Consider the following 12,762-nt stretch of genomic DNA (forward strand, 5'->3'; position numbering starts at 1 on the left):
ATTCTGTAAATCATAATAATGATTTTTCTCATTATTATGATTTACAGAATCATATTTTTTACTCGACTGTGGTGGAAATGGGCTTCCATACTTACGCCTCAGATTCTACATCACTTGAACAATAAGCCACGCCCACTGATTATAATGCATACAGGTTCACTTTGAAAATTAAAACGAAAACTGTTTATTTTTTCTAAAATAAAAAGCATAGTAAAAAAAAATTTTTATTTGTATTTGCATTTTCTTTTTCACTTTTGCCTTTTCATTTTAATATTGGCAGTCTTGCCTATTCAGATTGCAATGCAAATTAAATGTCAAATCACCAACTGCATTTTATTTTTCAATTTGAAAGGGACAATGCATTGTTATTGAAAATAAAAATTAAATAATTTCATTTTAAATTTGGGCACATATTTTGCACACTTTTTTTATAATGAAAGTGTTAATCTGTAAGTAAGTAAGTAAGTAAATTTTATTTATATAGCACATTTCAACATAGCAAAGCTATCCAAAGTGCTTAACAATGTCAAATAAAATTAAAAGAGAAAAGGAAACACAGAAAATAATTCCCTGTCAGTGGATCTTAAAAGTCTGGTAGATGACAAAGGGATAATAAGATCTTTAAGATAAGATGGAGCTTGATTGTTTAGAGCTTTAAAAACAAACAGCAGAATCTTAAACTGAACTCTAAAATGGACCAGAAGCCAGTGAAGCGAAACTAAAATTGGAGTGACACTACCGAGTTTTTATTTTTAGAATATATTTTGAATTCCCGTTGACAAACTTGGTTCACCTAAAGCTCACTTAAGTTTGTTAGAATTATGCTTGAAACAAGATATACTGTTTGAGAAAGGGGTAATTAGATCAACTTAATTCAAGCTTTTCAAATACATTTATATTGTTTTAACTGGAAAACGAGACAAAATTGCTGATTAATGAAGAACAATTCATGTGATACCCAGGTAGGCAGCTCGCTAGGTTTTGAGACAGTCTTTGTCTCGCTTATGGGCTGCTGAATATTCCTCATGCACATGCCGTCACCGGTCCGTCTTTCTGAGGTCGAGATACACACGATATCCTCCGCGTTTTGCGCGGTTGTCATGAAGTAACAGACAAATGTTTTGTTCGATAAACGGCAACGGCGTTTACACAACGCCACAAGGCCCTGTAGAGTGTTTGGTAATATTTAGACAACTGCATGATTTCACACTTGACGCCAAGGTTGCTCTCTGTGCAGTGTTATACGACGACAGGAATTTAAAGGGATAGTTCACCCCAAAATGTATTTTCTGCCATCATTTACTCATGTTCTCCAAACCTGTATTACTTTATGTGGATTTATTTATTTATTATTACTACTATTATCATTTGTTTTGCATATGTTAAAAGTGAATTGAAGGTTTAGAGCAACAAAATGGTGATTCAATGATGACAGAATATTTATTTTCAGGTGAACCATCCTTTCCAGAGATGATGCTGAGAGATAAAGCTTCACTGAAAGCACATGCTCATGGCTGCAAATGAAGACACACCTCTCACTGTACAAGCTCAACTGTTGGGCTTGTAGGATTTCTTAAAAAGTCTAGCCAGGGATTGATCCTCCTAAGCTGTTTAGAAGCTTTGGAAGACCCTTGGTGATTAGGCCTACTATTCTAATTTAAAAACATCAGTGAGTTAACGAGAGTTAGGCTATGTTTAAAAAAGCATACGATAATAATACTCTTACCATTACTGCTGTACATAATATTGTGCACTAAGTGTGCATATTTCCTGTATGCATACCTTGATGACCTACTGCATTTGTCAGTAATGAGCAGAATATAAACAGAGCTTACTGCACAGAATACTGTATCCCACAATGCGCCTTACTTGACTTTCCATTTTTAGTGTGATTAATTGCATGCTATCTGAAATAATATAGCAGCATTATTGTCAATGCTTCTTTCTTGGCTTATTTAATTGTATTGCTAATGTTAAGATATTAAAAAATATGAATTAAACATGCTATGCGATTAGGTCATGTGATCATACCAGTACACAAAATATTTATCATGCAGTAATTTCACTTACAATTAAGTAAAAATAGCAGGCTTTATACAGTTTATACTGCACATGATTCAGTATGTAGTAAGCTTTCTAAATGACAGATGTTGCGTTTGGGAGCAAGAGAGAGAGAGAGAGAGAGAGAGCGAGAGATCTAATATGAGCACTTAAATCTGGCATTTGCTCAGTATTCTTACATTTTTAATTTTTTAAAATGTAAGATTTATTTTTAGCATTATTGCCTTTATTATATAGGACAGCAGAGACTTAACAGGAAACAGGGTGTGGGATCAAAAAGTATCAGAAGCCAGGACTCAGGCTGCCTAAAGCAAAACGACGTCACATGTCGAACTGCTGTCCATAAGGCTATCGGCTCTGACAGATCTCTCTCTATTGGTTTGTCAGGAATAAGACCAGCGATAGCTAGAGCTGTAACTAATATCATGGGTGAAAGTGAGCATGTGTGGAGGCCCACTCAGTGTTGACAGCGTAGTGTACACTATCCTCACTGAGATAGTCTAGATTACACATCTTCATTTTCATACCGAGCATCCCCTTCTCTTCAGGTCAGTTGTTTGGGCAGTTCACACCCAGGACGATAACTATAAAGTTTTAATAATCATTCAATCAATATTCCTTGAGAATAGAATTAGAGTAGCACAGCTATGTAACGATAATGATATTGTTGAAATCTCTTTTAGAATATTTTTTCCAGCTGATGAATGTTAAAACCCTGACAGTAAGAATCCACCAGCTTTGAAGAGCTTGAGTATTTAAAGTGATACTGTAGATGACACTGACGCAGCATGTGCTTAAACAGAACGCACTGTTGGTGTGGACGCTAAATAATTATCGTAAAAGTTATCGTACTTGGTGTAATTGTGCCTTTAGCAGGTGGCTAGTTTATCAGTTTCTTACTAAGTCTGCTGTTTTCCAACCTAAGTTTTGGCTTCCCACATGGAACACCTCAAGCTGTCTGAGATCAACTTAAAGTCTTCAGCTGGCACCTTGTGAACCTAATTAAGATGCTGTTTTGGAGACTGTACTTCATTCCTTATATATTTTTGTACGACTGCAGTCGGACACATGCTCTAAGAACCATTACATTAGCTAGCGGTGGCTCTTCCAGGAACCAAACAGACACAGGTGCAGATTTCATACTGTTGTCCCACTTCCAAACTTCCAAAGACTCAGTTCAACTTCATCTAACTTCCGAAACTTAATTTAAAATTCCAAGTCTCAGAAGTGCTCTTAAGCCACCTCTCGCTGAGAACACGACTAGATTGCAGGGTTGCTTTGAACATGCAAATCCCTCTCAAAGAGACCACTGCCAATCCTGTCCACTCCAAGGAGCTTCCACTATCCCATCTCCCCTGTTCCCTCTCATCCCATCCCCCACTCTCATTGTGTGCCAAGCACCGCACATCTGTCCATGGCAAAAGTGCCGGGGCTCCATTCTCTGCTTGTTTGTTGTCATATGGCTTGTGTGTTTCGTCAGTAAATCCAAATAACATGGGTAAAGGCTGGGCCTGCAGGCAAACTGAAAAGGCTTGCAAAGTGGCAGAGGGGAGAACGGATTTACTCCATGCAAACACGCTGCCAACTGTTGGGGATATGCTCTGGAAAGTTTTTAGTGGTTGCCCCTCGAGTGATGCAGACCAGTTCCCTTGTATTCGAAAGCAATAGCAAAATGGCATGTTTTATAATGGCATGTTTGTAAAGGAAAGACTATCAAGCCAGACATCTCCATGAGTTTAGAACTGTATTGAATTATACTATGCAAATTCCAACTATTCAAAGTCCATAATTTACTCATCCTCATGTTTTCGGAATTTGCATGACTTTCTTTCATCTGAAAAACACAAAAGAAGATGTTTGAAGAATGTTTTAGCTGTTTTTTGTTCATATGTGACCCTGGACCACAAAACCAGTCTTAAGTCGCTTGCGTATATTTTTAGCAATAGACAAAAAAACATTGTATGGGTCAAAATTATCGTTTTTTCTTCTCATTAGTATATAAAGTATAGATCATGTTCCATGAAGATATTTAGTACATTTCCTACCGTAAATATATCAAAATGTAATTTTTGATTAGTAATATGCATTGCTAAGAACTTCATGTGGACAACTTAGTATTTAGATTTTTTTGCACCCTCTGATTCCAGATTTTCAAATAGTTGTATCTCGGCCAAATATTGTCCTATCCTAACAAACCATCAATGGAAAGCTTATTTATTCAGAGAAATTCAGAGAAATTTCGAGAATTATGACTGGTTTTGTGGTCCAGGGTCACATATAATGAAAGTTGGTGGGACCCACTATTTTCAAGCTCCAAAAAAGGACCTCATCGCCACATACTTTGGAAGACAATATAAACTGAAAAAAAAAAAAAGAATTGGTGGTGAAACAGTTTTCACAAATAATAACAAGGAAATGACAGAAAGACTGAAATAGTGTTTTCTTGTAAAACATACTTCTGTAACCTTTGCTTTATTTACAACTTCGAAAAATAATTTTTATAGTGTAATTTAAGGCATTAGCATGTGATACTAATTTGTTATGTTTATTTTGAATAGAGTACAGGGTTTTTTTTCTTTCCGTTTTGGCCACGAACAGACAATAATCATCCTTAGAAAAGAAGGAAGTACTTAGACGTTTCTCCGAATTTGGGATTGACCCAATAGTCTTTATTTTTTTGCAAAGGTATTTAATATCCAGAGCTAAAAGCATGAGAATAAGCTAAACAAACAAGTTTAATCAGATATTTAGTTGATCTATTTGTAACCAAGTAGTTAATTTATCTTCTAATCCTCTCAGCTTGATTCAGAAAGAACCTCTGTATGTGTGGCACTTTTATTTGGAAAAGTAGAAAGGTGCTCAGCATGCGGACACAATTTATAGCCAAGTGCTTCTAAACCCCCCCCCCCAATTATTTAAGAGGTGTTTTTTTTCCCTTCTGTATATCCAGGTGAACTGCCTTGAACCCATCTGGACAGCAGCCATACCCTTTCCGTGTCTCGCATACACTGCTGCTTAACTGTGTTGCTGGAGGTTTTCCCTGGCTACTTCCCCTTTTCAAATTCTTCATGGGGTGGCAGCTGAACTGATTTCTTCTAGTGCTGGATGTGAAGAGAAGAACCACACGGCTTCAGCATCTGAATTTTAAATGATTATTATTTGAATTTCAAATAGTCCTTAAGAATTTTAATGACAAGCAGCTACATATCGATATATATAAGGTGTTAACAGCCTTTATGTAATACGGTATTTTTATGTAACACTTAAGGTCATGATCCAAGCGTTGTACTTAAGTCTCGTACCGGCAGGGATTGTAGATGAGTGAATGTACAGCGCTCTCTTCCACCTTCAATGCCATGACTGAGGTGCCCTTGAGCAAGGCACCGAACCCCCAACTGCTCCCCGGGCGCCGCAGCAAACAAATGGCTGCCCACTGCTCCGGGTGTGTGTTCACGGTGTGTGTGTGCACTTTGGATGGGATAAATGCAGAGCACTAATTCTGAGTATGGGTCACCATACTTGGCCACGTCACGTCACGTCACGTCACTTGTCACTTGTTTCGGTGTATAAAAACCCACTGACTGAAATATGAGAACACTATACACACGCACACACACACAGCAAGAGGTTATAGTTAGACTTTCGCACAGAGGGGTCACTGTGTCAGAGAACTGATAATCAACATATATACTGGTTATTTTAACACAGATCTAATGCAACATACTTCCTGTGTGAGTGAATCAGTTGTCTGATTATTGTGAAAATTCTAAATATTGTTGTTTTGGTAAAGAATATCACTACGGTATTGCGAGGTAAAACTATACTTTTAAATATAGATCCCCACCCCAACTCTTATTGCACTTTACTTCTTTTTCTTTAAAATAATACTTTTTTTTGCTGAAATAGAGGGTAAAGACAGCATATGGATGGGGCCTTGGCAAGCTGCCACCGCTTCTTTCTTGGCACATATCTCGGTACAGAAAGATCCCATCAAGCCCCGTCCAAAATATGTCAGCTAGCTTTTTTTTATATCACTTGTCGCTCTCCACTCAAACATTTGCTGCACATGGTTTGACATCACATCTCTGGCCCAATGAGTGTTGATTTGCCCCAGTGAAAAGGACCACTAGCCCTTTCTGTGCCAACTTATTGAATGGTTCTGATTTATATTAAGAACTCTCGACTGCATTGCCCACACAACTGACACATCTTGGTTGGCCAAAGCGCTCATCTGCAGTGCAGAAGTGTAGCTGAAGGCATTCTGATGTGCTTCATCTGGCAGTTCAGTTGCTCTCCTTGGTGCTGAAGTTGCACTAACAGGTCCTTTTCTCTCTCTCTTTCTGTTTCCTTTGCTCCCTTTCCACTAGCTGCATTTTTCCATTTGCTTTTTTTCTTTATACGTCATGTAGATGTCTGCTATTTGAGTTACTTATAGTTCCCCTTAATATTGGGTGCTATATTTGTCTGCATGCCATTTTTTCCTCTCTGTATACTACCATTTAAGATGAAGTCATTTGTGATTTAATACAGTGTTTGCTAAGCTTTTTTTGTTTTGTGTACCCTTACATTCCCATCAATAAGGCCCAAACACCCCTTCATCAATATCAAACCTTTAGCATTGTTATTAATCTTACTAAAATTGCTATTAAATATGCACATATATTCTGAGAGTCATTCACACAAATGAACCAACTCAAAATGTACACATTTTGATTTCTTTTTCTTTTGTGACTGGGTATGTTTATACATAAACCCAAGTAATAATAAAAAAAACATCTAACAATATGAAATATAAATTCATTGTCTCTTTTACTTATTTAGTGGAGAAGAGGAGAGAAGTTTCCACAGCTTAGCAGAGCTGCACACACGTATATGTGACCAAAAACTAAAAAAAGAGATAAGAAGATGTTTGTTTGGAAACCAGTTACATTTTTAAAGTTAAATTTGTATTTAAATTTTAAGAATGAAATCATTTACCTGTTGAGAGTGTGTTGACAGTCTGTGTAGTTGGATCACTGAGCTCCAGAAAATCAGTAATGAGGTGCTTTTTTTTTAGAGTGTAGCACTTACTGTACTTCTCTGTTTATCAGATGTAATCTTAGAAAGCTCCACCTCTAGAGTGTGGGTAGAAATGGGGTTTGTGGTCTGCTCTTTAGTGTTTGGTTTCCTAGGGAAACAAATTAGATGTACTTTTCCCCCACTAGTTTTCAAAAGCTGTAAAATGAGTTGTGAATTTGCATAGTTTTTACCTAGATTGTGTTTCTCCTGTGAAAGTCTAGTGGTCATTCAGTCAAAACACTCTCATGCAAAATCAACATTTTTGCTTTTCTTTATGTAAATCCATCTCATTTGCTTTTAATCATTTTGCATTCAAAATAACTATAGGCTGTTTATATGGCGTTATTTTAATGACAAATGTTGAGAGCGCATTATTGTAGCACGAAAGCACCTGAATTAAACGTTGTCAAAAGTTATCATTATGCACTTTTAAAAAGTAATGTCAAAACAGATTTGTGCAGGGCCTTTCCTTGATTTTTTTATTGTTGTATTTTTGTTTTAACATAAACTTGTTATCGTAGCTACTTTGTTTTACTATATCTCTTTTATGTTTGTATTTTGATCTTTTCTGCGACTGCACATATGCACCTCTTTGTAAAGTAGGCTACTTTGTATACACTGTTTTAAAAGGCACTATGTAAATAAAGCTTAAACCAAGCAGACCTCCACAACTGACCGATGAAAATACTACGTGAAATCTAATTGGCTGAGTGAACTGAACCTGGAATTCTTTTGACAATCAAAGATGGATCTTTAATTTCTTTCCTGTTTAATAATATTTAGCAATGTTAATTAAATGTAGCCTTTAGAAATGGCTAGGAATTGGGGACTTGGATGATTAGCACATATAACCTCTGTCCAACTTGTTGGTCTCTGAGCAATTTATCTAAAAACAACATATTATAGCTTATGGCTCTAAAGACTTCATATAAAACATCAACGTTATGTCATAATATGTCAGATACCTGAAATCAATTTAAAATTATTGCAATCAATTCTCAGTTGGTATGATGGCAATAATAAGTAACAATTCCTCAAATCAACATCAAATTAAAAAATAAAAATAAAAAATGCAAAAATAGATGTAAATAAAACCTCTTTCATATTCATGACATGTGTCATGTCATGATTATGTATGTGTCATGTCATGATTATGCACACCCCTTCAAGTAAAGTGTTACAGAATGTAGCAATGTTATGGCAAATATGAAAAATTCATTATAGTGTTATATTTGGTCTCCAAATCGTAAGTATCGGTTTAGAGAATAGTGCATCTGACCCATATCTAAATAGTTCTGTCCTAAATAATAAGATTTAAGATTCAGGTGCGAAAATAATTAATATCTATAGTGCATGAGCACAGAGAGATTTGAGAGTGCACAGGACACAGTTTGAGTGAGAGGAGAGACACGTTTTAAGCGTGCGCGCACTCTCTCCGGGCGAGAGCAGTGTGTATCTGAGTGCGAACGTCCGGGTTTGTGCGAGAGCAAAGGAAACCCGTGTGCGAGTGGAGAGATTCGCTCTCGACATTTGTCATTAAAATATAGTTTATAGTATAAGTGTTTGAGCTGCGGAGATAAGCACGGCAGGGCTTATTGAGAAAAATGTCTGAAAGCAAGCTACACTCATTGACATTTTACACTTGAAGCATTAGTGCACAGAGCACGCACACCTGCATGGAGGTTTTAAGGTGGACCAGAGTGTTGAAAAGGCGGCTCTGTTTCAGAGTATATTCTTCTGTCATGTTCTACAACGTCCGTTCTCAGAACAATTCTCAGTCCTGTTTTGTTATTTTATCACTGCTTCTGTTTCACTGACTGTTCATTCTTTTTCTTTGTTCATTCTTTGTGCTGCAATGTCTCTATTCTGCAGTATAATTTACTAATTTTCACTCACTCTCAATGCATACAATGAACTGATGATCTGACTATATTGTAAATAATAAATTAGCCTGAGAGTGCGTGAGCGAACACCTGCATTGATGGGTGAAATACAGTAAAGCAGTTGACGCGTATGCTATGTCATGCATCTCCTGAGCTCACTATCAAGGCGTGTATCAAAGATCAAATTTCTAGGTTTGTTCACTCTTTCCATACCGACATTTACTATCAGTGTCTGTAGACAAAAACTGCTAATGTCATTGCTCTTACTATGGCAATCGATGTAGATATATCAGATATTGAACAAACGGATCCAATTACTTGCTAAATAACAGTGAGTAGACAGTCAGTCTTAAAGATCGGATTTGAAACACAAATCTAATTTGTTCAGTGTTAACCAAACCTTTGAATCTACGTCTACGGTTACAAATATTAGGCTACAGTGGGGCTAAAAATCCCTCTTAAGCCCTTACAAAATGTGTGGAAAATAGTAGAAGTTGTTTTGATGAAAACTTATGTAAATATAAATGCAGCTAAAATGCTTTATGCTAAAAGTGTAAAAAGAAAAGTGATTACCAAACAGTGTTTTTGCCTGTTTTTGTCTTTTCTTTGTCTTGTTATTATAGAAACCTTAGGAAAATGTAACATTTACTGAAAGAGAGAAACATGAATAATAATATTTTGCTAAAAATATTTATCTATGAAATGGATAGCCACTGAAATTGTTGGCAGGGCAAGTATAAATCTGTCATTGGAAAAAACTGTTATTATTAAGCCCTGCCATAGAAATGAACACTTTCTTATGAGCTGTGATCACATTTATGGATAGTGTGAATTTTTTTTTATCATAATAATATATTTTTAAATATCACTGTCAAGACAAATATAAATGCAGCTAAAATGCTTTATGCTAAAAGTGTAAAAAGAAAAGTGATTACCAAACAGTGTTTTTGCCTGTTTTTGTCTTTTCTTTGTCTTGTTATTATAGAAACCTTAGGAAAATGTAACATTTACTGAAAGAGAGAAACATGAATAATAATATTTTATTCAGGAAAATAACAGGAAAAAACTGTTATTATTAAGCCCTGCCATAGAAATGAACACTTTCTTATGAGCTGTGATCACATTTATAGATAGTGTGAATTTTTTTTTATCATAATAATATATTTTTAAATATCACTGTCAAGACATGTTATGATTCAACTCTGGTCTATTCACAGGCTTCCAATGCTGAATATGTCCACTCCCAGTGACCTCAAGTCTCCCTGCGTGACTCGGAACGGCATGGTCAAGCTGTCCCCCCAGCCCAACGGCCTCGGTTCGGCCAGCATTACTAAAGGCACTCCAGCTGCCAAGAATCGCCTGTGCCAGTCGTCCTCCGTGCCCACCATCTTGCCTCCCCCTAGCCTTCCCTATCACCTAGAGCCCCTGCCCACAGCGGCCTCACTGCTGGGCCCTGACCTGGACACGAGCCCCGTGACTGCCATCAAACCTCCCCTCCGGCAATTTCCCAAGCCCCTGCTGGAGAGACAACTGGTGCTGGACGAGAAGGTGCTGAACCGGCTCTTATGGTACTTCACCACGGCAGAAAAGTGCATTCTAGCCCAGGTGTGCAAGACGTGGCGGAAAGTGCTCTACCAGCCCAAGTTCTGGGAAGGTGTGACGCCCATTCTACATGCCAAGGAACTCTACACTATCCTGCCCAATGGGGAGAAGGAGTTTGTCAGCCTGCAGGCTTTTGCTCTCAGAGGCTTCCAGTCCTTCTGTCTGGTGGGGGTCTCGGATTTGGACATTTGTGAGTTCATCGACAACTATCCATTGTCGAAGAAGGGAGTCAAGTCTGTCAGTCTAAAGAGGTCGACTATAACGGATGCGGGACTTGAGGTAATTATAGATTCCAGGTTGTCATGCTGTCTTTTATTTGACTATCAAGCAATTCAGATATCATTTGAATGCAAAAAAAACATGTGTATAATGTGTAATGGTCAAAATCTATCAACAGGTAGAGATTTATACCAAAAGTATATACAAAATAAATAAATAATACACTGCAAACTGCTTCCAACAAAATAATCCCAAGCTTATTGTGTTATGAATATTCTAACCTTTTGCTTTGCAATAGTCAGATTTTGTGTTTAAATTCAATAAAATGAATTTACATTTAATGTACTCTTTTTACATTTCTGGGATTCTCAGAAACATAAGTCCTCATAGATGATAAACTTCAGTAGTGGTAAATGAAAACTACAACAGACATCATTATTATCTTCAAATTTGTTCCAATAGCAAAGGGAAAAAAATCAAAGATTTTAATTTTACAAAAGAGGAAAAGACATATTGAGAGATTGATTATTTGGTCAGAAGAGAAAATGTCAAAGTTGCCATCATTCCCTCAGCCATTGTATTAGAAAATATACTGTGTTCTGTGATTTAGGGTACTATATCATTAGGTAGGTATAGTTATAAAATGCACATTCCATTTAAATTTTTTTTAAATATAAATAAACTGTGGAAACACAGTCTGTGAAAGAGGTCCATTTGTAAAGTATTTACTTCTAAATTACTGATTAATTATGAAAAGTTCATGTAGTATTTCAAACATGAGTTGAACCATGATTACTCTTAAAAATTGATCTCCATCATTTACCACCCACCCCTAAGTATGATTAAATAATTAGCTGGATGGTAATTTGGTCAGAACATCTTACATACATGGTTAGTAGGGCTGTGCGATATTGAAAAAAAAATGTGATATGCGATACCTTGTTAAAAAATGCGATATTCAGAATCAGAATCAGAATGAGCTTTATTGCCAGGTATGTTTACACATACGAGGAATTTGTTTTCGTGACAGAAGCTTCCACAGTGTAACAGAATGACAGTGACAGAACAAAAAAACACAGATAATAAAAAATAAAAATAAATTAAAAATTAAAAATAGAACTATATAGAAGTAAATAAGGAATAAAAATATACAAATCGACAATTGTATGTACAGGTATATAACAATAGACAGTTGTATGTACAGGTATATTATGTGCAAATTGAAATGTATACTGAGTATGTGTGTTAGATAAATAAGTGTATGAGTGAATAGTTGTGAATAGTGAATAAATAGTGTGTGTTCCACAGTTATTGTCAGGTGTTCATGAGATGGATTGCCTGAGGGAAGAAACTGTTCCTGTGTCTGGCCGTTCTGGTGCTCAGAGCTCTGTAGCGTCGACCAGATGGCAACAGTTCAAAGAGTGAGTGTACTGGATGTGAGGGGTCCAGAGTGATTTTGCTAGGCCTTTTGCTCACTCTGGATAAGTACAGTTCTTGGAGAGAAGGGAGGGTTTCCTTTTCTTCTTCCGGAAGACCTGGCGCACCTCGTCTTTGCTGATCTGAATTGCAGCTGTGGGGGAGAGGGGGGTTGCTGGAGGTGTGAATGGTTGTGTGGAGAGGTGTTCAGGGCGGGTGTGGGGTGTTTTATGCGATACAATATTACTTAAAGTGTGAAAAATCTATTTTAATTATATTTTTTTTAAAACGCATTTTTAACATTCAATACGCCTTAATTGTAACTTATTCTGTTATATGGTTCAAATATGTTTTTTGTTTACACATTGTGAAATAACTCTGTCCTTCTGTCCTCTTATAAGCATTGTTCAGGGCTGCCGTTCCCAAAAGCTTTAATGCTTATGATACTTTTGGTAAAATCAGCCCTGTTTGAATATACTATCAGAAGTGAGTGAACGCTCTCTGTGATTGATTAGTTCTGTCT

General features: G+C 36.7%; 1 protein-coding gene across 1 annotated transcript in view; it reads left to right on the forward strand.

The window, feature by feature from the left end:
• Window positions 1-1,100: 1,100 nt before the first annotated feature.
• LOC107568165 (F-box/LRR-repeat protein 16-like) overlaps window positions 1,101-12,762 on the forward strand; it is a 24,759-nt gene continuing 13,097 nt past the window's right edge. Inside the window, exons 1-3 of the mRNA XM_016254076.1 lie at window positions 1,101-1,105; window positions 1,400-1,417; window positions 10,220-10,883. Coding sequence (XP_016109562.1) covers window positions 1,101-1,105; window positions 1,400-1,417; window positions 10,220-10,883 — 687 coding nt within the window. The remainder of the gene's footprint in view (window positions 1,106-1,399; window positions 1,418-10,219; window positions 10,884-12,762) is intronic.

The sequence above is a fragment of the Sinocyclocheilus grahami genome, unplaced genomic scaffold (assembly GCF_001515645.1).
Source record: "Sinocyclocheilus grahami isolate Dianchi unplaced genomic scaffold, SAMN03320097.WGS_v1.1 scaffold1223.1, whole genome shotgun sequence".
NCBI classification, from domain to species: Eukaryota; Metazoa; Chordata; class Actinopteri; order Cypriniformes; family Cyprinidae; genus Sinocyclocheilus; species Sinocyclocheilus grahami.